This window comes from Schistocerca serialis, chromosome 1 (genome assembly GCF_023864345.2).
Source record: "Schistocerca serialis cubense isolate TAMUIC-IGC-003099 chromosome 1, iqSchSeri2.2, whole genome shotgun sequence".
Taxonomy (NCBI): Eukaryota; Metazoa; Arthropoda; class Insecta; order Orthoptera; family Acrididae; genus Schistocerca; species Schistocerca serialis.
In genome coordinates, this window is record NC_064638.1 from 389,327,809 (window position 1) to 389,349,899 (window position 22,091).

Consider the following 22,091-nt stretch of genomic DNA (forward strand, 5'->3'; position numbering starts at 1 on the left):
GAGAGTCGCTTCTGCCTTGGTGCCAATGATGGTCGTATGCGTGTTTGGCGCAGTGCAGGTGAGCGCCACAATCAGGACTGCATACGACCGAGGCACACAGGGCCAACACCCGGCATCATGGTGTGGGTATCGATCTCCTACACTGGCCGTACACCACTGGTATTAGTCGAGGGGACACTGAATAGTGCACGGTACATCCAAACCGTCATCGAACCCATCGTTCTACCATTCCTAGACCGGCAAGGGAACTTGCTGTTCCAACAGGACAATGCACGTCCGCATGTATCCCGTGCCACCCAACGTGCTCTAGAAGGTGTAAGTCAACTACCCTGGCCAGCAAGATCTTCGGATCTGTCCCCCATTGAGCATGTTTGGGACTGGATGAAGCGTCGTCTCACGCGGTCTGCATGTCCAGCACGAACGCTGGTCCAACTGAGGCACCAGGTGGAAATGGCATGGCAAGCCGTTCCACAGGACTACATCCAGCATCTCTACGATCGTCTCCATGGGAGAATAGCAGCCTGCATTGCTGCGAAAGGTGGATATACACTGTACTAGTGCCGACATTGTGCATGCTCTGTTGCCTGTGTCTATGTGCCTGTGATTCTGTCAGTGTGATCATGTGATGTATCTGACCCCAGGAATGTGTCAATAAAGTTTCCCCTTCCTGGGACAATGAATTCACGGTGTTCTTATTTCAATTTCCAGGAGTGTATTTTATACCTGCTACTTTCAGAATTGCAGTATTCCAGTCAACATTGTCAAAAGCATTCTCTAAGTCTACAAATGCTATAAATGTTGGTTTGCCTATCTTTACTCTGGTTTCTAAGATAAGTCCTAGATCAGTATTGCCTCACACGTTCCTACATATCTCTGGAATCGAAACTGATCTTCCCCAAGGTCGATTTCTACCAGTTTTTCCATTCTCCTGTAGACAGTTCATGTTAGTATTTTGCCGCCATGACATATTAAACTGATTGCTCAATAATATTCACACCTGTCAGCCACTGCTTTCTCTGTAATTGGAATTATTATATTCTCTTGTAATTTGAGGGTATTTTGCCTGTCTCGTATATCTTGGAAACCAGATGGAAGAATTTTGTCATGGCTGGCACTCCCAAAGCTGTCAGTAGTTCTGTCCTCTTTCAGTTCTATAATACTGCCCCAAGTACATCTTCCTTGCATAGAACCTCAATATACTCCTTCCACATTTAAACTTTCCCTTGTTTCCTTAGGACTGATTTTCCGTCTGAGCTTGTGATATTCCTACAGCTGCTTCTCTTTTCTCCAAAGATCTCTTTAATTTTCCTGTATGCGGTATCTATAATTACCCTGGTGATATGTGCTTCTAAATCCTTACATTTGTCCTCTATCCACACCTGCTTAGCCATTTTGCACTTCCTGTCAATCTCGATTTTTTAGACATTTTTATTTCCTTTCACCTGCTTCATTTACTGCATTTGTACATATTTTTTCTCCTTTTGTGAGTTAAATTCATCTTATCCTGTGATATTCAAGGGTTTCTGCTAGGCCTTATCTTTTTGCCATGATTTGATCCTCTACTGAAACTTCCTGGCAGATTAAAACTGTGTGCCGGATCGAGACTCGAACTCGGGACCTTTGCCTTTCGTGGGCGAGTGCTCTACCAACTGAGCTATCCAAGCACGACTCACACCCCATCCTCACAGCTTTACTTCTGCCAGTACCTTGTCTCCTACCTTCCAAACTTCACTGAAGCTCTCCTGCGAACCTTGCAGAACTAGCACTCCTGGAAGAAAGGATATTGCAGAGACGTGGCTTAACTACAGTTCTGCATGGTTCGCAGGAGAGCTCCTGTGTAGTTTGGAAGGTAGGAGACATACTGGCAGAAGTAAAGCTGTGAGGATGGGGCGTGAGTTGTGCTTGGGTAGCTCAGATGGTAGAGCACTTACCCGCAAAAGGCAAAGGTCCCGAGTTCGAGTCTCAGTCCGGCACACAGCTTTAATCTGCCAGGAAGTTTCATATCAGCGCACACTCTGCTGCAGAATGAAAGTCTCATTCTGGAAACATCGTATCTGCCTGCGCAAATCACAACACTGTCCTTTACTTCAAGATTTACATATGATTTAAAATGTGAATACAAAATTCGGGACACTTGAGTTTGCTTGCAAATCTGTCATCTTTTTGACTTCCTGATATCCTTGACTAAGGGGGGGATCAGATCATTACCATCTCCCCTGTAGCCATCTCCCTCCCCAGATCCAAGTGTTGTTGGATGCTATTCGACACACTCAGAATTTCACAATGCACAAGTTCTGCTTTTATTATTTAAATAACTCAGATGTTTCTGAGTGTCACTGTTTGGAGAATCACTTTGAGTATTATAGTTGTCTGATGCACTTATTATGATACTTTCAAGTTTAGGTATCCATTGTTTCCTGCTTGCTTGAGGTAGGACCGCAATCCCACGTTGTCTTCTTGCTTTGTTTGCATTGCTCGTAGCCAACTGTATGAGATTATCTTTGAACATATAGGACTGTGATTCTGTTTGTTGTGTTTTATAGCCAAGTTTGTACGGTTTCTCTTCTAAGGAGAGTACAGTCTTTTTGAGTTTTTCAGTTTCACTAATTTTTTCATAGTTGACGGGTGGTGAAACTCTTCATAATGTTTACACTTCACATCTGCTGCTGAACTTACATTTAAATTGGATATATGACGTAGTTAATTTGAGTACTTGTGATGACTTACTGATAGTTTAAAAATATATTATTCCTTAAAACTTTTGTTGGATTTCTTCTGTGTTCTAACGTTATTTGCTGCAGAATAACAAATATCTTTAGATGCCAACTAGCTCTGCAGATAATGAAGAAATTGATTAAATGTATGATGAGATAAAAGAAATTATTCAGATAGTGAAGGGAGATGAAAATTTAATAGTGATGAGTGACTGGAATTCGATAGTAGGAAAAGGGGGGGTAAGAAATGAAAGAGGAAGCCGTTGTTGTTGTTGTGGTCTTCAGTCCTGAGACTGGTTTGATGCAGCTCTCCATGCTACTCTATCCTGTGCACGCTTTTTCATCTCCCAGTACCTACTGCACCCTACATCCTTCTGAATCTGCTTAGTGTATTCATCTCTTGGTCTCCCTCTCCGATTTTTACCCTCCACGCTGCCCTCCAATACTAAATTGGTGATCCCTTGATGCCTCAGAACATGTCCTACCAACCGATCCCTTCTTCTGGTCAAGTTGTGCAACAAACTTCTCTTCTCCCCAATCCTATTCAATACTTCCTCATTAGTTATGTGATCTACCCATCTAATCTTCAGCATTCTTCTGTAGCACCACATTTCGAAAGCTTCTATTCTCTTCTTGTCCAAACTATTTATCGTCCATGTTTCACTTCCATACATGGCTACACTCCATACGAATACTTTCAGAAATGACTTCCTGACACTTAAATCTATACTGGATGTTAACAAATTTCTCTTCTTCAGAAACGCTTTCCTTGCCATTGCCAGCCTACATTTTATATCCTCTCTACTTCGACCATCATCAGTTATTTTGCTCCCCAAATAGCAAAACTCCTTTACTACTTTAAGTGCCTCATTTCCTAATCTAATTCCAGCAGCATCACCCAATTTAATTCGACTACATTCTATTATCCTTGTTTTCCTTTTGTTGATGTTCATCTTATATCCTCCTTTCAAGACACTGTCCATTCCATTCAACTGCTCTTCCAAGTCCTTTGCTGTCTCTGACAGAATTACAATGTCATCGGCGAACCTCAAAGTTTTTATTTCTTCTCCATGAATTTTAATACCTACTCCGAATTTTTCTTTTGTTTCCTTTACTGCTTGCTCAATATACAGATTGAACAACATGGGGGAGAGGCTACAACCCTGTCTTACTCCCTTCCCAACCACTGCTTCCCTTTCATGTCCCTCGACTCTTATAACTGCCATCTGGTTTCTGTACAAATTGTAAATAGCCTTTCGCTCCCTGTATTTTACCCCTGCCACCTTTAGAATTTGAAAGAGAGTATTCCAGTCAACATTGTCAAAAGCTTTCTCTAAGTCTACAAATGCTAGAAACGTAGGTTTGCCTTTCCTTAATCTTTCTTCTAAGATAAGTCGTAAGGTCAGTATTGCCTCACGTGTTCCAGTGTTTCTACGGAATCCAAACTGATCTTCCCCGAGGTTGGCTTCTACTAGTTTTTCCATTCGTCTGTAAAGAATTCGTGTTAGTATTTTGCAGCTGTGACTTATTAAGCTGATAGTTCGGTAATTTTCACATCTGTCAACACCTGCTTTCTTTGGGATTGGAATTATTATATTCTTCTTGAAGTCTGAGGGTATTTCGCCTGTTTCATACATCTTGCTCACCAGATGGTAGAGTTTTGTCAGGACTGGCTCTCCCACGGCCGTCAGTAGTTCCAATGGAATATTGTCTACTCCGGGGGCCTTGTTTCGACTCAGGTCTTTCAGTGCTCTGTCAAACTCTTCACGCAGTATCATATCTCCCATTTCATCTTCATCTACATCCTCTTCCATTTCCATAATATTGTCCTCAAGTACATTGCCCTTGTATAGACCCTCTATATACTCCTTCCACCTTTCTGCTTTCCCTTCTTTGCTTAGAACTGGGTTGCCATCTGAGCTCTTGATATTCATACAAGTGGTTCTCTTCTCTCCAAAGGTCTCTTTAATTTTCCTGTAGGCGGTATCTATCTTACCCCTAGTGAGATAGGCCTCTACATTCTTACATTTGTCCTCTAGCCATCCCTGCTTAGCCATTTTGCACTTCCTGTCGATCTCATTTTTGAGACGTTTGTATTCCTTTTTTCCTGTTTCACTTACTGCATTTTTATATTTTCTCCTTTCATCAATTAAATTCAATATTTCTTCTGTTACCCAAGGATTTCTACTAGCCCTCGTCTTTTTACCTACTTGATCCTCTGCTGCCTTCACTACTTCATCTCTCAAAGCTACCCATTCTTCTTCTACTGTATTTATTTCCCCCATTCCTGTCAATTGCTCCCTTATGCTCTCCCTGAATCTCTGTACAACCTCTGGTTCCTTTAGTTTATCCAGGTCCCATCTCCTTAAATTCCCACCTTTTTGCAGTTTCTTCAGTTTTAATCTACAGGTCATAACCAATAGATTGTGCTCAGAGTCCACATCTGCCCCTGGAAATGTCTTACAATTTAAAACCTGGTTCCTAAATCTCTGTCTTACCATTATATAATCTATCTGATACCTTTTAGTATCTCCAGGGTTCTTCCATGTATACAACCTTCTTTCATGATTCTTAAACCAAGTGTTAGTTATGATTATGTTGTGCTCTGTGCAAAATTCGACCAGGCGGCTTCCTCTTTCATTTCTGTCCCCCAATCCATATTCACCTACTATGTTTCCTTCTCTCCCTTTTCCTACACTCGTCTGGTAGAATTTTGCACAGAGCATAACTTAATCATAGCTAACACTTGGTTCAAGAATCGTAAAAGAAGGTTGTATACATGGAAGAATCCTGGAGATACTGACAGGTTTCAGATAGATGATATAATGATAAGACAGAGATTTAGGGACCAGGTTTTAAATTGTAAGACATTTCCAGGGGCAGATGTGGACTCTGACCACAATCTATTGGTTATGAACTGTAGATTAAAACTGAAGAAACTGCAAAAAGGTGGGAATTTTAGGAAATGGGACCTGGATAAACTGACTACCGGTAAACCAGAGGTTGTACAGAGTTTCAGGGAGAGCATAAGGGAACAATTGTCACGAATGGGGAAAAGAAATACAGTAGAAGAAGAATGGGTAGCTCTGAGGGATGAAGTAATGAAGGCAGCAGAGGATCAAGTAGGTAAAAAGACAAGGGCTAGTAGAAATCCTTGGGTAACAGAAGAAATATTGAATTTAATTGATGAAAGGAGAAAGTATAAAAATGCGGTAAATGAAGCAGGCAAAAAGGAATACAAACGTCTCAAAAATGAGATCGACAGGAAATGAAGCAGGCAAAAAGGAATACAAACGTCTCAAAAATGAGATCGACAGGAAATGGCTAGAGGACAAATGTAAGGATGTAGAGGCTTATCTCACTAGGGGTAAGATAGATACTGCCTACAGGAAAATTAAAGAGACCTTTGGAGAAAAGACAACCACTTGTATGAATATCAAGAGCTCAGATGGAAACCCAGTTCTAAGCAAAGAAGGGAAAGCAAAAAGGTGGAAGGAGTATATCGAGGGTCTATACAAGGGTGAAGTACTTGAGGACAATATTATGGAAATGGAAGAGTATGTAGATGAAGATGAAATGGGAGATACTGTTGTGAATTGGCAGGAGCCAATTCACGGGGTTTGGAGGAAGCCGAAAGGCAAGCGTTTAAGCTCACGCAGGCTGGCGTGAGGTCTGGAACAGGTAAAGTAATTATACTATCAAGAAAAGTACGTAGCTTCAGGAATACTTAACTTTAATCCGTAATTGGTAAACATCGGTCTGACGGTACATGCATCACAAGATAAATAGCAAGTGATAATGGCGCCTTGCTAGGTCGTAGCAAATGACGTAGCTGAAGACTATGCTAACTATCGTCTCGGCAATTAGAGCGTAATTTGTCAGTGAACCATCACTAGCAAAGTCGGCTGTACAACTGGGGTGAGTGCTAGGAAGTCTCTCTAGACCTGCCGTGTGGCGGCGCTCGGTCTGCAATCACTGATAGTGGCGACACGCGGGTCTGACGTATACCAATGCACCGCGGCCGATTTAAAGGCTACCACCTAGCAAGTGTGGTGTCTGGCTGTGGCACCACAGATACGATACTGCGTGAAGAGTTTGACAGAGCACTGAAAGACCTAAGTTGAAACAAGGCCCCTGGAGTAAATTATATTTCATTAGAACTACTGATGGTCTTGGGAGGGCCAGTCCTGACAAAACTCTACCATCTGATGAGCAAGATGACAGGCGATATACCCTCAGACTTCAAGAAGAATATAATAATTCCAATCCCAAAGAAAGCAGGTGTTGACAAACGTGAAAATTATCGAACTATAAGTTTAATAAGTCACGGCTGCAAAATACTAACGCCACTTCTTTACAGATGAATGGAAAAACTGGTAGAAGCCGACCTAGGGGAAGATCAGTTTGGATTCCGTAGAAATATTGGAACACGAGAGGCAATACTGACTCTACGACTTATCTTATAAGAAAGATTATGGAAAGGCAAACCTACGTATCTAGCATTTGTAGACTTAGAGAAAGCTTTTGACAATGTTGACTGGAATACTCTCTTTCAAATTCTAAAGGTGGCAGGGGTAAAATACAGGGAGCGAAAGGCTATTTACAATTTGTACAGAAACCAGATGGCAGTTATAAGAGTTGAGGGGCATGAAAGGGAAGCAGTGGTTGGGAAGGGAGTGAGACAGGGTTGTAGCCTCTCCCCAATGTTATTCAATCTGTATATTGAGCAAGCAGTAAAGGAAACAAAAGAAAAATTTGGAGTAGGTATTAAAATCCAGGGAGAAGAAATAAAAACTTTTAGGTTCGCCGATGACATTGTAATACTGTCAGAGACAGCAAAGGACTTGGAAGAGCAGTTGGACGGAATGGACAGTGTCTTGAAAGGAGGATATAAGATGAACATCAACAAAAGGAAAACAAGGATAATAGAATGTAGTCGAATTAAATTGGGTGATGCTGCTGGAATTAGATTAGGAAATGAGACACTTAAAGTAGTAAAGGAGTTTTGCTGTTTGGGGAGCAAAATAACTGATGATGGTCGAAGTAGAGAGGATATATAATGTAGATTGGCAATGGCAAGGAAAGCATTTCTGAAGAAGAGAAATTTGTTAACATCGAGTATAGATTTAAGTGTCAGAATGTCGTTTCTGAAAGTATTTGTATGGAGTGTAGCCATGTATGGAAGTGAAACATGGACGATAAACAGTTTGGACAAGAAGAGAATAGAAGCTTTCAAAATATGGTGCTACAGAAGAATGCTGAAGATTAGATGGGTAGGTCACACAACTAATGAGGAGGTATTGAATAGAATTGGGGAGAAGAGAAGTTTGTTGCACAACTTGACCAGAAGAAGGGACAGGTTGGTAGGAAATGTTCTGAGGCATCAAGGGATCACCAATTTAGTATTGGAGGGCAGCGTGGAGGGTCAAAATCGTAGAGGGACACCAAGAGATGAATACACTAAGCAGATTCAGAAGGATGTAGGTTGCAGTAAGTTCTGGGAGATGAAGAAGCTTGCACAGGATAGAGTAGGATGGAGAGCTGCATCAAACCAGTCTCAGGACTGAAGACGACAACAACAACAACATTATATCTTCATAATCAAGCCATTGTTTTTATGTGTAAGGGGGACATTAACTGTACATGGATGTGTCTATTTCATTTCCATGAAGAGAGAGTCTTTATATGACAGTGTGGAAATACACAGAGTTACCAAAAGTCGTGGGAAGGCACTAGATATGATCTTAATAGCCAGTTGCTCATTCCTGAACCCTTAAAACTGTTGTAACACTCTATAACATGGACTCTGCTAGGTGTTGAAGTTGTTTTGGAGAGATACTGATCCATATGTCTTGTGGTGCTAGCCACAATGGACCTTGTGTAGTAGGTTCTATGTTCATCAAGCATCTGGAGGTATTGACATCCTACAAATACCCAGACTGAGTGACGATCTGGGGCGGGTGCCAAACCACACTCGCGAATCCACTGGAGTGTGCATCGAGCTACCGGTGTGCAACCAGTGGTGATATTTCACAGTGTCTTATAGAAATCTGGCATTTTGAACAGGTACTGTAATGCCACAAAAGGATGCAGATGATCTGTAAGAATATCCACTTAACATGCACTTGTTATTGATCCCTGCTGCCAGACGAGGCCCAATTGTGGCCATGTGAACACTGCCTAGACTATAACTGGGCCACCCCCTTCTTGGACATAATCTTGTTGACACACACAATCGGTAGCTTTGTGTGGCATATGCCACACTTTGACATGCCCATCAGCTTGATACAACTGAAACCAGGTTTCATCAGACTATGTTGCATACCACCACTTTCCATATTCCAGTGACTACATTCATGGGCCCATGTCAGTCACTGACCTCTGTATCAAGGCGTCAACAAGAGGACAAAAATCATTTATCAGCTGCTGAAGTCCATGTCCTGCATTTGCCTCCATACAGTCCTGACGGAAATGGTTCTCAAGCCCACACATTCAGATCAGTGATCCAACTCACTGTAGATATTGATAGTGCTCGGCAGAGTAGCTATCTCGTCCATTCATGAACACTTGCCGTTATTCTGTGTGTCATTTTATCTGTGTGAAATCTAGCTGAGGCACTGTTGACTTTGGAGACCTCAGTTCTTGTATGCTCTCTGATACATTAAAATTCATGGGTCTTGCATTGTTATTACACACATTCCACGTTTGTCAACTTGTGACTTACTGGTATGATCGCTGTGCACCTGTCTGTAACAGACTGCTCAGGTGCTGTATCTACACACGTGCCATACACAGTGCCTAGCGTTAACATTGGGCATCATGCAAAGCACATCTTGAAATGGGATACCCCACCAGTATCATTTGGCCACTGAGATTATTGTTAGTGAACTAACTGTCCTTTAAGTACTTCATCATGAACTGGTAACTTCTCTGATATGTGAATCTGATCTGCGTATGCCATTGTTTGTGTTTCACACCTTCTCAGTCATCTGAAGTAATAACATTTGTCTCGATCTAGGATTCTCATTGATTTATGAGTATGCTCACTAACTATGAAAGCTGAGTTTTGATATGTGGTATACTTGCTTTTATTTGTGGAAGTGTCACAAGATTTTGATAATACATTAATTTATTATTTTGCATAAAACACAGTTCGAACTTTTGATTTTTACAGGGTTGCTGGATCATGTTACAGTACTAATAGGGATTGTTGTTGGTGACAAAGCTATTGGAGGTGTCATACATCAGCCATATTATAATTACAAAGAGCCTGAAGCAGTAATAGGTCGGACAATGTGGGGCATTGTCGGTGTTGGCGTGGGAGGCTTTGTGCCACAGCCACCTCCTGAAGGTCAGCGAATTATAACGACGACACGTTCTCATTCCAATGAAGTTGTGCAAGCTGCCTTGGATGCACTACAGCCAGACAATGTACTAAGAGTTGGTGGTGCTGGTCATAAGGTAGGTTACTAGTACCTCATTATGTGAGATTCATTCTTAGAAGCAAAATATGTGTTTTTCAGCTCTGCAAATTTTTTGTGCCTTGTACAACATATTTTAAAATGATGAACTGATGCATAAATATGATAGGTTCTTTATCTAATAAGATGTACATAAAGATGTCATCTCTTTCAGGAAGTGTCTCTCATGTACTTGGTAATGTCACTTGCATTAGTCAGGCTATTTGTGCGGTAGCAAAACATTTTGGACCCTCTTCATAAGCTTCAAAATAATTCAAATGCAGAAGCAACAAATAAAATTTACAACTGTTGGAAAGTGCTTACCTTCTACAAGTCATCCATATATGAAATAGGCAAGAACTTTATAACAGCCTTACCAAGTAATGCTGAATAACAACTTATAAAATGCACGTAGAAGCAAGTGCCTGAAACCTCTTAAAGTGTTTGTTCGGTTTGTTTTTCCTTAGGCCTACTTATAAACATTGTTTTAAGTAGCACAATGGATACGCCCCTCCTCTGCTCCCACCCCTCTTTCATCTTATTGATTGTAAATATGCATTGGCAGTTCCAGATCCTGAGCCAGTTCAATTGAATGACAACCTTTAGACTCCAAAAATTTCATTTCAGATATATAATATTTGCTGAACTTCTTGTGGTTTGTATTAAATATTTGAGTTCTATCCCTTTTTTGGATGGCATAGATCACTGCATCAACAGCATTTCAAAAGCTGCAACTTCACCCTAGATATTGCAAAATCACAAGCACCCATAGACCTCAGTCGCCTTGGATTTTTATGATTATTTCTATCACTATTATAACTGGGTTATATGAACTTAAATTGTACTGGGTTATGAATCTTCCATAAAGTGTCTCTGTAATGTTCTCAATATACACAACTGAGTTATCAGATAGGATCAGCAATATTGTAACGTTGTTTGTCGATGTTGTTGTTGTGTACAGGAAACTATTGTCATTTGACAATTGTGAGGAACTGCAAAAAGACTTGGACAAAAATTCCACTTGTCATAATGAATGGTAGCTCTCTTTAAATGTAGATAAATGTTCAGTAATATCTATAACAAAGAGACGGAACCAACACAATTTGATTATAAGATTAGTAGTGAACATCTTGATCATGTCAAATTGTATACATATTTAAAAACAAAGATGAGGTGACTTACCGAACAAAAGCGCTGGCAGGTCGATAGACACACAAACAAACACAAACATACACACAAAATTCAAGCTTTCGCAACAAACTGTTGCCTCATCAGGAAAGAGGGAAGGAGAGGGGAAGACGAAAGGAAGTGGGTTTTAAGGGAGAGGGTAAGGAGGACATATGTCTGCTTGTGTCTGTATGTGTGGATGGATACGTGCGTGTGTGCGAGTGTATACCTGTCCTTTTTTCCCCCTAAGGTAAGTCTTTCCGCTCCCGGGATTGGAATGACTCCTTACCCTCTCCCTTAAAACCCACTTCCTTTCGTCTTCCCCTCTCCTTCCCTCTTTCCTGATGAGGCAACAGTTTGTTGCGAAAGCTTGAATTTTGTGTGTATGTTTGTGTTTGTTTGTGTGTCTATCGACCTGCCAGTGCTTTTGTTCGGTAAGTCACCTCATCTTTGTTTTTATATATAATTTTTCGCACGTGGAATGTTTCCTTCCATTATATTGTATACATATTTAGATGTAATACCTAGATGTCGAATGAAGTGGGGCAGCCACGTAACATCAGTTTGAGGGAATACACATGGATGACTCAGATTTATTGGAATGATTCTGTGGAAGGACAACGCATATGTCAAGGAAATAGCTCACAAGACACTAGTGTGATCAGTTTTGTAATATTGTTCCAGTGTGTGAAGTTCTTCTCAATCAGGTATGACAATAAACATTGAATGAATTCAGATATATGCTGCTAGGATCATAACAGGTTCCTATAGCTAGTGCTATAGTGTACCATAAATACTCGGAGAACTTAAACGGGAATACAGGAAAGAAACATACAGTTTTTGCAAAACAATGTTGGATAAATTTAGAGAATTGGTATTTGAGAAAGAAATTGCAACAGTCATGTTGTCATCTTCGTATATCTCACTTAGTATCGTGAGAATAAGCTAAGAATTGATAATATTGGTATCATTGACCCTTTCTCATACGCTGCACAGTGTCTTGTGGAGTATATTTGTAGGTGTAGAATATGTTAACATTGATTCATGTTGAGATTCAGCTGCCACATGTTCAGAGGAAGTCATTTGTCAGCACCATCTACCATGGCAACAATGTATTTCTGGACACATCTTTATAACCCTGCAGTTTGTCAGTTTATTAATGTTCACCGTGTATAAATGTGCCATAAAGTCATGGAGGAGAGAGGCGACCACTATTCTAATAATAATCAGTAGTTCTTCATTCAGTCTGACTGGGTCACAGTGGTAAAAGTCAAACATCAGGTAAGGAATGACTTTATTGCTCATACGATGTGTTTCGGAATTTATCCATCATCACATACCCAGGAGTGATTACTGCATGAAGACATCACATTTCAAGTTGTATTTGAAACAAACATTTGTACACTATAATTTTTTGCTGGGAAGTAAAGCCGTATCAGCTGAAAAATACATATGCTCATGTGCAAATAATGTTGTCCTGCAGAATCCGGTAGCTACCCTACAATGTCCACATGTATGTGCGAAAACCTTGCTGAAGGCATTGGGAAGTGAACAGCACGTGTCAAGACAGCATGCTAATCTTATTATGCTGGCAAGTCAGGCGTGCATTTGCCCATGTGTGACACTCTTTTTTGTACTACAGGCCACACAACTGTGGAGGAGACTAATTTGGCTGTGACTTGGATTTGTGGGTATGCTAGGTGATGTAGTGCATTGAAAACCTCATATCAACACTGTTCTGGTATGTAGGGTTGTCCTTCCCTTGCTATGTCGCATCAAATTCCATCCAGCACATTCAGGGTTTATACACATTGGATCTGCAATGCTATTCACTGCTTCTGTGTAAGACAGTGCAAGAGAGGATAATCTTGTTGCTTTGATGCTAAATCTGACGAATCAGTGGAGTTTAAACTAGCACAATTCGAGTTATGCAGTCTGCGGCCATGTTGTTTTTCCCTGCTATATCCACACGTCAGTCGTACACCTGCGTGGTGATTTGAGGTCTGTGTCTAGGTTAAAAATAGCTACTGGAGGCTTGGTGTCTGTAAAAACACCTAAGTAAATAGCAAGAAATTTGTGGTCAATAGCACTCCAGTTTTTGTTGCTGTTGAATCAGGTTCTTGGAGGAAAAAGTGAGCAGCTGATATTTGCCATTAACTTTTGGTTGCAGAGGTGCTCGCACTGCTGTCTGGCTTGGATATACCACAAGCACCAAAGGTATGCTCAATTGCGGGTGTTCCAGCAGTGTTGCCTTTGATAGATGTTTCTTTAGGTAATGGAAAACTGCTTTGGCATTTGCAGTCCACAGGTTTTTGTGATTTCTTGTAATATTTCTGCCAGCAAGTAACACTGTGAGTGGCTCTTGTATGGTTGCTAGTATAAGCAAGTGACATTGTAATAGTTCAACATGACTAATGATCTGCATGGCCCCTTGTAAGTTGTGGGAAGGGGCATCTGTTGTATTGCTTTGACCTGCGTGAGCAGTGTTGACTGGCCTGCCACGGAGACCAAATATCCCAGGAATTTAACTTCACGTTTTCCTAGTGCACACTTTCTTTCATTAATAATTATGCCATCCTCTTAGAGGTGACAAAAAAGGTGCCACTTGTGTGTGACATGCTTCTCTACTGAAGTAGAGAATACTAGAATGTCGTCCATATTGCAAAATATGAACGATAATTCTTCAAGCCCGTTGGGCACGAACCATTACCAAGGTTGGGCAGTATTTCTGCAACCAAATGGCATAAAATGGCACTTGAACAAACCAGATGGTGTGGTCACTGCCATTTTTTTATGTCAGATTGTACCATGGGAATTGGGGGAAATGCCTTGGTGCAGTTTGTCACATTTGTCATTTGATAGTGACACTCTTTTAAATCAGTTACATTGGGAACAGGATAGTGGTCTGGAATTGTGTGGGTATTGAGTGCTCTGCAGTCTCCATGTACTCTCCATAGATTGCCTTCCTTACGAACCATGTGGATCGCGGAGGCCCACAGTCTATCAGACCTGCTTATCATCCAAGTCTCATGCCTCAGTAGTGTGTTTACATTTCGTGGCATGTGGTTGCAGCTGTAGTGGTTATAAAGCTGTGCACTGTTATACAGTTATTAAATTTAATAGATTTCCACTGTGTTTTGTGCTGTTTGTGACAAAATAAAAATTTAATAAACTTTTGGAAACATTCCCTTGCTGTGTTTTTTAGAGTTTTCTGTGTGTTTAAGTCGTTTAGTAAATTTCGTGCAGTAGTTTTCAGCTGACGTTTCTTATTGTTTCTAGTGAAATATTTCAGTAAAATTATCATTCACTGTTTTAGAGTGTTCCAGTCGCTGCTTGAATATTTGGTTTTTGCTAATAGATATTCTGAAGTTTTGTTAGTATTAGTAGTAGTGGTTTAGTAGTATTAATAAAAGTTGTTGCTTTCTTAGTGGAGAGAGAATTTCGAGACCACTACTGTTAGTTCTATAAATAGTTCTACTGGTGTAACTGAACTTAGGTAATGTAGACGTTTAGTTTTTTTCAGTAACTGTAAAATTTTACCATGAGTGAGAAGTGTGGGCTCTGTCATAGGTTTGTGAGTAGTGGGTTACAGTGTGGGATTTGTTCAAAGTATTTTCATTGGGGGGAATGCAGTGGGGAAGCCAGTGGGCATTGTAGCAAGATCCTCTCCTGGAAATACAGGCTCTGTAGTAGAAATAAGATGATACAGGATCAGGAGCGTAAGATCTGTGCCCTTCAGGTGTAGTTACAATATACAAAGGAGGAACTAAATAGGTCGGGGAGGGCGAAGGGTGCTGGGGAATGGGAACTGGCAGTTGGCAAGAAGGCAGCTAGGAGGAGGAGGCATAAGAGGAGCTTCTTGTAGCTTTAGGTGTAGGAAACATGCAGCAGTCCTCAGCAGTTAGGAAGCCTAAGTCAGTTACAAAGTCTAACAGAAAGAAGGAGGTTCTGCTGCTAGGTAGTTCCCATGGTAGAGGTGTGGGCCAGCAGTTGCAGGAAGTGTTGGGAGCGAGTACCAGGTCACCAGCATTGTGAAGCCTAGTGTAGGGTTGGCTTAGGTGACTGACAGTTTAGGGAGTTATGTAGGAATTTTACGAAGGAGGATCAAGTATTGATAGTGGGTGGAACAGGGAATAGTGTTGATAGGGGTGGGGAATATGATGTAAATGGTGAACTGGTAAAGATAGCTACTCAAACTGGCGGGACTAATGTGCATTTCACGCACCTGTTTCAGCATCATGATCTGTCTTATGTTAATGCGGCTGTTAGGCTAGTTAACATGGGTCTGCAAAAGGCACTGATGGCAGAGGGCGTGGGTCACATTGCATTGGTGCCAGTTGATTCTATCAGTAGATCGGGTTTCACTAGGCATGGGCTGCACCTCAATACGCATGGGAAGGGGAGGCTGGCAAAGCTTATAGGTGACAGTGTAGTGAGTGGTGGTGGTGATGGTGGGATCATTCATTGGAAAAATTCATGTAGTAGTTGAGTTGTCTTGTGACAGCCAGAGCGAGAGCACCAGCAGCAGCGAGTACTGTTTGTATAAAGCGTTTATTTTGCATTTTGTTTACGACCTTCCACTAAGGAAGGGATTCTATTTGTGTTTATCTGCTCTGCATAGTAACTAACAGTTCTTGATAAAATTTTACGTAGTTTTCGTGTTAGATTTCTTAGTGTTTTCTTGACCGTTTAGAACAGAAAGCGCCCTAAAACCGTCTTTTGTTTGTTTCGCGGCCGTTAGCCACTAGTTACTTGAATCAGCAGTTGTCTTGTGACAGCCAGAGCGAGAGCACCAGCAGCAGCGAGTACTGTTTGTATAAAGCGTTTATTTTGCATTTTGTTTACGACCTTCCACTAAGGAAGGGATTCTATTTGTGTTTATCTGCTCTGCATAGTAACTAACAGTTCTTGATAAAACTTTACGTAGTTTTCGTGTTAGATTTCTTAGTGTTTTCTTGATCGTTTAGAACAGAAAGCGCCCTAAAACCGTCTTTTGTTTGTTTCGCGGCCGTTAGCCACTAGTCACTTGAATCAGCAGTTGTCTTGTGACAGCCAGAGCGAGAGCACCAGCAGCAGCGAGTACTGTTTGTATAAAGCGTTTATTTTGCATTTTGTTTACGACCTTCCACTAAGGAAGGGATTCTATTTGTGTTTATCTGCTCTGCATAGTAACTAACAGTTCTTGATAAAACTTTACGTAGTTTTCGTGTTAGATTTCTTAGTGTTTTCTTGATCGTTTAGAACAGAAAGCGCCCTAAAACCGTCTTTTGTTTGTTTCGCGGCCGTTAGCCACTAGTCACTTGAATCAGCAGTTGTCTTGTGACAGTCAGAGCGAGAGCACCAGCAGCAGCGAGTACTGTTTGTATAAAGCGTTTTTGTACTTATTTGCTGCGCTTAGCTTTTAAATAGTTTTTCTGGGAAAACCTAGCGTAGTTTTCGCGTCTCGTATTTCAGTGAGTGTTTCTTGATTATCAGAGTAGCTCATCAGAAGATTATCTTGGGAATTTGTCACCGTATAGAGTAGGGTAAACATAGTCATGTGTAGGGACTGTGGTTGTTGTGAGCGGACGCAAGGAGAATTGGCCACTCTTCGGGGGCAGGTGGAGACTTTGTCTGTTAGGCTCATCGAGCTCGAGGCGCAGGCGTCGGCTCGTAGTGGCGTTGGGGCAACTGTGGTGAGACCTATGCCTACTTCGGTGGCCTTGGAATCACATGGAACCCCTGATGTCGCTGCGTCTTCCGGCAGTGAGCATCTTACCGGTCAGCCATCACTCCAGGGTGAATGGCGGACAGTGGTGGGCTCGCGCGTGCCTGGCCGAAAGGCGAAGGTGGGAACTGGCCGCGTGGCAGCTGCCTTACCCCTTTCCAACAGGTACGGGGTGCTTCCTAGTGGTGATGACATCGTTTCCGAGCCACCACAGGATGCCTCGCCTGTTGGGCCAGTGGCCGATTCTCCGGCAAGGTCCCGACAGTCACAGAGGGCGGGCCTATTAGTTATAGGGAGCTCCAACGTTAGGCGGGTTATGGAGCCCCTCAGGAAAATAGCGGGTAGGTCGGGGAAGAATGCCAGTGTGCACTCGGTGTGCTTGCCGGGGGGTCTCGTCCGTAATGTGGAGGAGGCCCTTCCGGCAGCTATTGAACGCACTGGGTGTGACCGGCTGCAGATAGTAGCACATGTCGGAACGAATGACGCCTGCCGCTTGGGTTCTGAGGCCATCCTTGGTTCCTTCCGGCGGCTGGCTGATTTGGTGAAGACAACCAGCATCGCACGCGGAGTGCAAGCTGAGCTTAATATCTGCAGCATAGTGCCCAGAGTCGATCGCGGTCCTCTGGTTTGGAGCCGTGTGGAGGGTCTAAACCAGAGGCTCAGACGACTCTGCGACTATAATGGTTGCAAATTCATCGACCTCCGTTATTGGGTGGAGAACTGTAGGGCCCCCCTAGACAGGTCAGGCGTGCACTACACACCGGAAGCAGCTACTAGGGTAGCAGAGTACGTGTGGCGTGCACACGGGGGTTTTTTAGGTTAGAGGGATCCCCCCTTGGGCGAAACGATAAAATACCTGACGGCTTACCAGAGAGGACATTATCATCGTTGATAAAGAACGTCCATCCTCAGAGACCAAAAACAGGAAAAGTTAACGTAATATTGGTAAACTGCAGGAGTATCCAGGGCAAGGTTCCTGAATTAGTATCTCTTATTGAAGGAAATAGTGCGCATATAGTATTAGGAACGGAAAGTTGGTTAAAACCGGAAGTGAACAGTAACGAAATCCTAGACACAGAATGGAATATATACCGCAAGGATAGGATAAACGCCAATGGTGGAGGAGTATTTATAGCAGTAAAGAATTCAATAATATCCAGTGAAGTTATTAGCGAATGCGAATGTGAAATAATCTGGGTTAAGTTAAGTATCAAAGGTGGGTCAGATATGATAGTCGGATGCTTCTATAGACCACCTGCATCAGCAACCGTAGTAGTTGAGCGCCTCAGAGAGAACCTGCAGAACGTCGTGAAGAAGTTTCGTGATCATACTATTGTAATAGGGGGAGACTTCAATCTACCAGGTATAGAATGGGATAGTCACACAATCAGAACTGGAGCCAGGGACAGAGACTCTTGTGACATTATCCTGACTGCCTTGTCCGAGAATTACTTCGAGCAGATAGTTAGAGAACCAACTTGTGAAGCTAACGTTTTAGACCTCATAGCAACAAATAGACCGGAACTTTTCGACTCCGTGAATGTAGAAGAGGGTATCAGTGATCATAAGTCAGTGGTTGCATCAATGACTACAAGTGTAATAAGAAATGCCAAGAAAGGAAGGAAAATATATTTGCTTAACAAGAGTGATAGGGCACAAATCGCAGAATATCTGAGTGACCACCATCAAACGTTCATTTCTGAGGAAGAGGATGTGGAACAAAAATGGAAAAAATTCAGAAACATCGTCCAGTACGCCTTAGATAGGTTCGTACCGACTAAGATCCAAAGCGAGGGGAAAGATCCACCGTGGTATAACAATCATGTACGAAAGGTACTACGGAAACAAAGAAAGCTTCATCATAGGTTTAAGAGTAGTCGAATCATAGCTGATAAGGAAAAGCTGAACGAAGCGAAAAAGAGCGTAAAGAGAGCAATGAGAGAAGCATTCAACGAATTCGAACATGAAACATTGGCAAACAATCTAAACAAGAACCCTAAAAAGTTTTGGTCATATGTAAAATCGGTAAGCGGATCTAAATCCCCTATTCAGTCACTCGTTGACCACGATGGCACCGAAACAGAGGACGACCGAACAAAGGCAGAAATACTGAATTCAGTGTTCCGAAACTGTTTCACTGCGGAAAATCGTAACACGGTCCCTGACTTCAGCCGTCGCACGGACGCCAAAATGGAAAATATTGAAATAAACGATATCGGAATTGAAAAACAACTGCTATCACTTAGTAGCGGAAAAGCATCCGGACCAGACGAGATACCCTTAAGATTCTACAGTGATTATGCTAAAGAACTTGCCCCCTTTCTATCAGCAATTTATCGTAGATCGCTGGAAGAACGTAAAGTACCTAGCGACTGGAAGAAAGCGCAGGTCGTTCCCATTTTCAAGAAGGGTCATAAATCAGATGCGAATAATTATAGGCCTATTTCGCTTACGTCAATCTGTTGTAGAATAATGGAACATGTTTTGTGTTCTCGTATTATGACGTTCTTAGATAATACAAATCTCCTTCATCATAACCAACATGGATTCCGCAAACAGAGATCATGTGAAACTCAGCTCGCTCTATTTGCCCAAGAAATTCACAGTGCCGTAGACACTGGCGAGCAGATTGATGCCGTATTCCTGGACTTCAGGAAGGCATTTGATAAGGTTCCGCACTTACGTTTAGTGAAAAAAATACGAGCTTACGGAATATCGGACCAGGTTTGTGATTGGATTCAGGATTTCCTAGAAGAAAGAACACAACATGTCATTCTTAACGGTTCAAAATCCGCAGATGTGGAGGTAATTTCGGGAGTACCGCAGGGAAGCGTGATAGGACCTTTATTGTTTACAATATACATAAATGACTTAGTTGACAACATCGGTAGCTCCGTGAGGCTATTTGCAGATGACACGGTTGTCTACAAGAAAGTAGCAACATCAGAAGACTCGTACGTACTCCAGGAGGACCTGCAGAGGATTAATGCATGGTGCGACAGCTGGCAGCTTTCCCTAAACGTAGATAAATGTAATATAATGCGCATACATAGGGGCAGAAATCCATTCCAGTACGATTATGCCATAGGTGGTAAATCATTGGAAGCGGTAACGACCGTAAAATACTTAGGAGTTACTATCCGGAGCGATCTGAAGTGGAACGATCACATAAACCAAATAGTGGGAAAAGCAGGCGCCAGGTTGAGATTCATAGGAAGAATTCTAAGAAAATGTGACTCATCGACGAAAGAAGTAGCTTACAAAACGCTTGTTCGTCCGATTCTTGAGTATTGCTCATCAGTATGGGACCCTTATCAGGTTGGATTAATAGAAGAGATAGACATGATCCAGCGAAAAGCAGCGCGATTCGTCATGGGGACATTTAGTCAGCGCGAGAGCGTTACGGAGATGCTGAACAAGCTCCAGTGGCGGACACTTCAAGAAAGGCGTTACGCAATACGGAGAGGTTTATTATCGAAATTACGAGAGAGCACATTCCGGGAAGAGATGGGCAACATATTACTACCGCCCACATATATCTCGCGTAATGATCACAACGAAAAGATCCGAGAAATTAGAGCAAATACGGAGACTTACAAGCAGTCGTTCTTCCCACGCACAATTCGTGAATGGAACAGGGAAGGGGGGATCAGATAGTGGTACAATAAGTACCCTCCGCCACACACCGTAAGGTGGCTCGCGGAGTATAGATGTAGATGTAGATGTAGTTGGTGTTACAGCTGTACCTTTTTTTAGATTGAAGTCAGCTGATAGGTATACCTGCTTAAAGGAAGTCCCTCTAACTAAAGAATCACTTTCAAAGGGCATCATGTTTCCAAGTAGAAAAGAAGTTAGGATATTACATCAAAATATAATATGTATTAAAATTAGTGACCTGCTTATAGATGATACTGTGAACTTATATTGGTATATCAAAGCACTATTCAAATAATTTGACAATTCAGAGGCTTGCTTTACCAGGATAGAGATTAGCTGGTTGTTTTTCAAAGAGTTCTTTGCGAAGTGGGACCGCGTATGTAAAAAATGGTATTCCGTTTGAGTCCATAGATGTATCACAGCACTGCACTGGACAGATATTTGAATGTTGTGCGGGGGCAGTTGAATTTAGTGAAACTAAACTTCCAATTGTTGTTGTTCATAGGTCCCCTAACTCTGACTTCACAGCATTTCTGCTCAAGCTAGAGAGGGTTCTTTCCCCCCCCCCCCCCCACCCCTTCAACTGGGGTGCAGGGGAACAGTAGCACAGCTGTAGATAATATTTTTATTCATTCTTTGTTTCTAGATGGGCATTCTGTTAGTAAAAGGGTGATTGTTTAACACTAAAAGGCTTTTGCACCCAAAAAAATGTCACGTATAATTACAAACTATGTAGGAAAGCTAATCCAACGCCAATGGAGAGTTTTTCAAACCTCATCAAGGAACAAGAGTGGCAAGATTTTTATAGTGCCCATAACATAGATGACAAATATTATGCTTTCCTTAACAGATTTCTCATGCTCTTTGAGAGTTGCTTTCCATTAGAATGTTCTAAATGGGATACTAGCAGTAAAAGGCAGCCTGGGTGACTGAGTAGTGGGATAAGGATATCGTGTAGAATAAAGCGGGAATTATATCAAAATGTTAGAAATAGTCACAATCAAGCTTCAGTAGCCCATTACAAACAGTATTGTAAGGTGCTTAAAAATGTTATTCGGAAGGCAAAGAGTATATGGTATGCAAATAGAATAGCTAATTCACAGGATGAAATTAAAACCACATGGTCAGTTGTGAATGAAGTGTCTAGTCAGCAGCACAGGGTCAGTGATGTAAAGTTGGTTCATAGAAAAAATATTTCTGTTACTGATAAATCAGATATATGCACAGTACTTAACAATTATTTTCTGAGCATTGCTGGTGAATTAAATAAAAATTTAGTATCTGCAGGGAATCGTATAACTGTCTTGGCAAATGCCTTTCCAAGACTGATGTCTGAAATACTCCTCTGTGATACCGACAAGGGGGAGATTGAGTCAATAATTAAAT

The 22,091-nt window shown here is 41.8% G+C and overlaps 1 protein-coding gene across 1 annotated transcript in view; it reads left to right on the plus strand.

The window, feature by feature from the left end:
* Positions 1–22,091, plus strand: part of LOC126471308 (3'(2'),5'-bisphosphate nucleotidase 1) — a 58,706-nt gene that overhangs the window by 20,484 nt on the left and 16,131 nt on the right. The window contains exon 4 of the mRNA XM_050099431.1: positions 9,889–10,175. Coding sequence (XP_049955388.1) covers positions 9,889–10,175 — 287 coding nt within the window. The remainder of the gene's footprint in view (positions 1–9,888; positions 10,176–22,091) is intronic.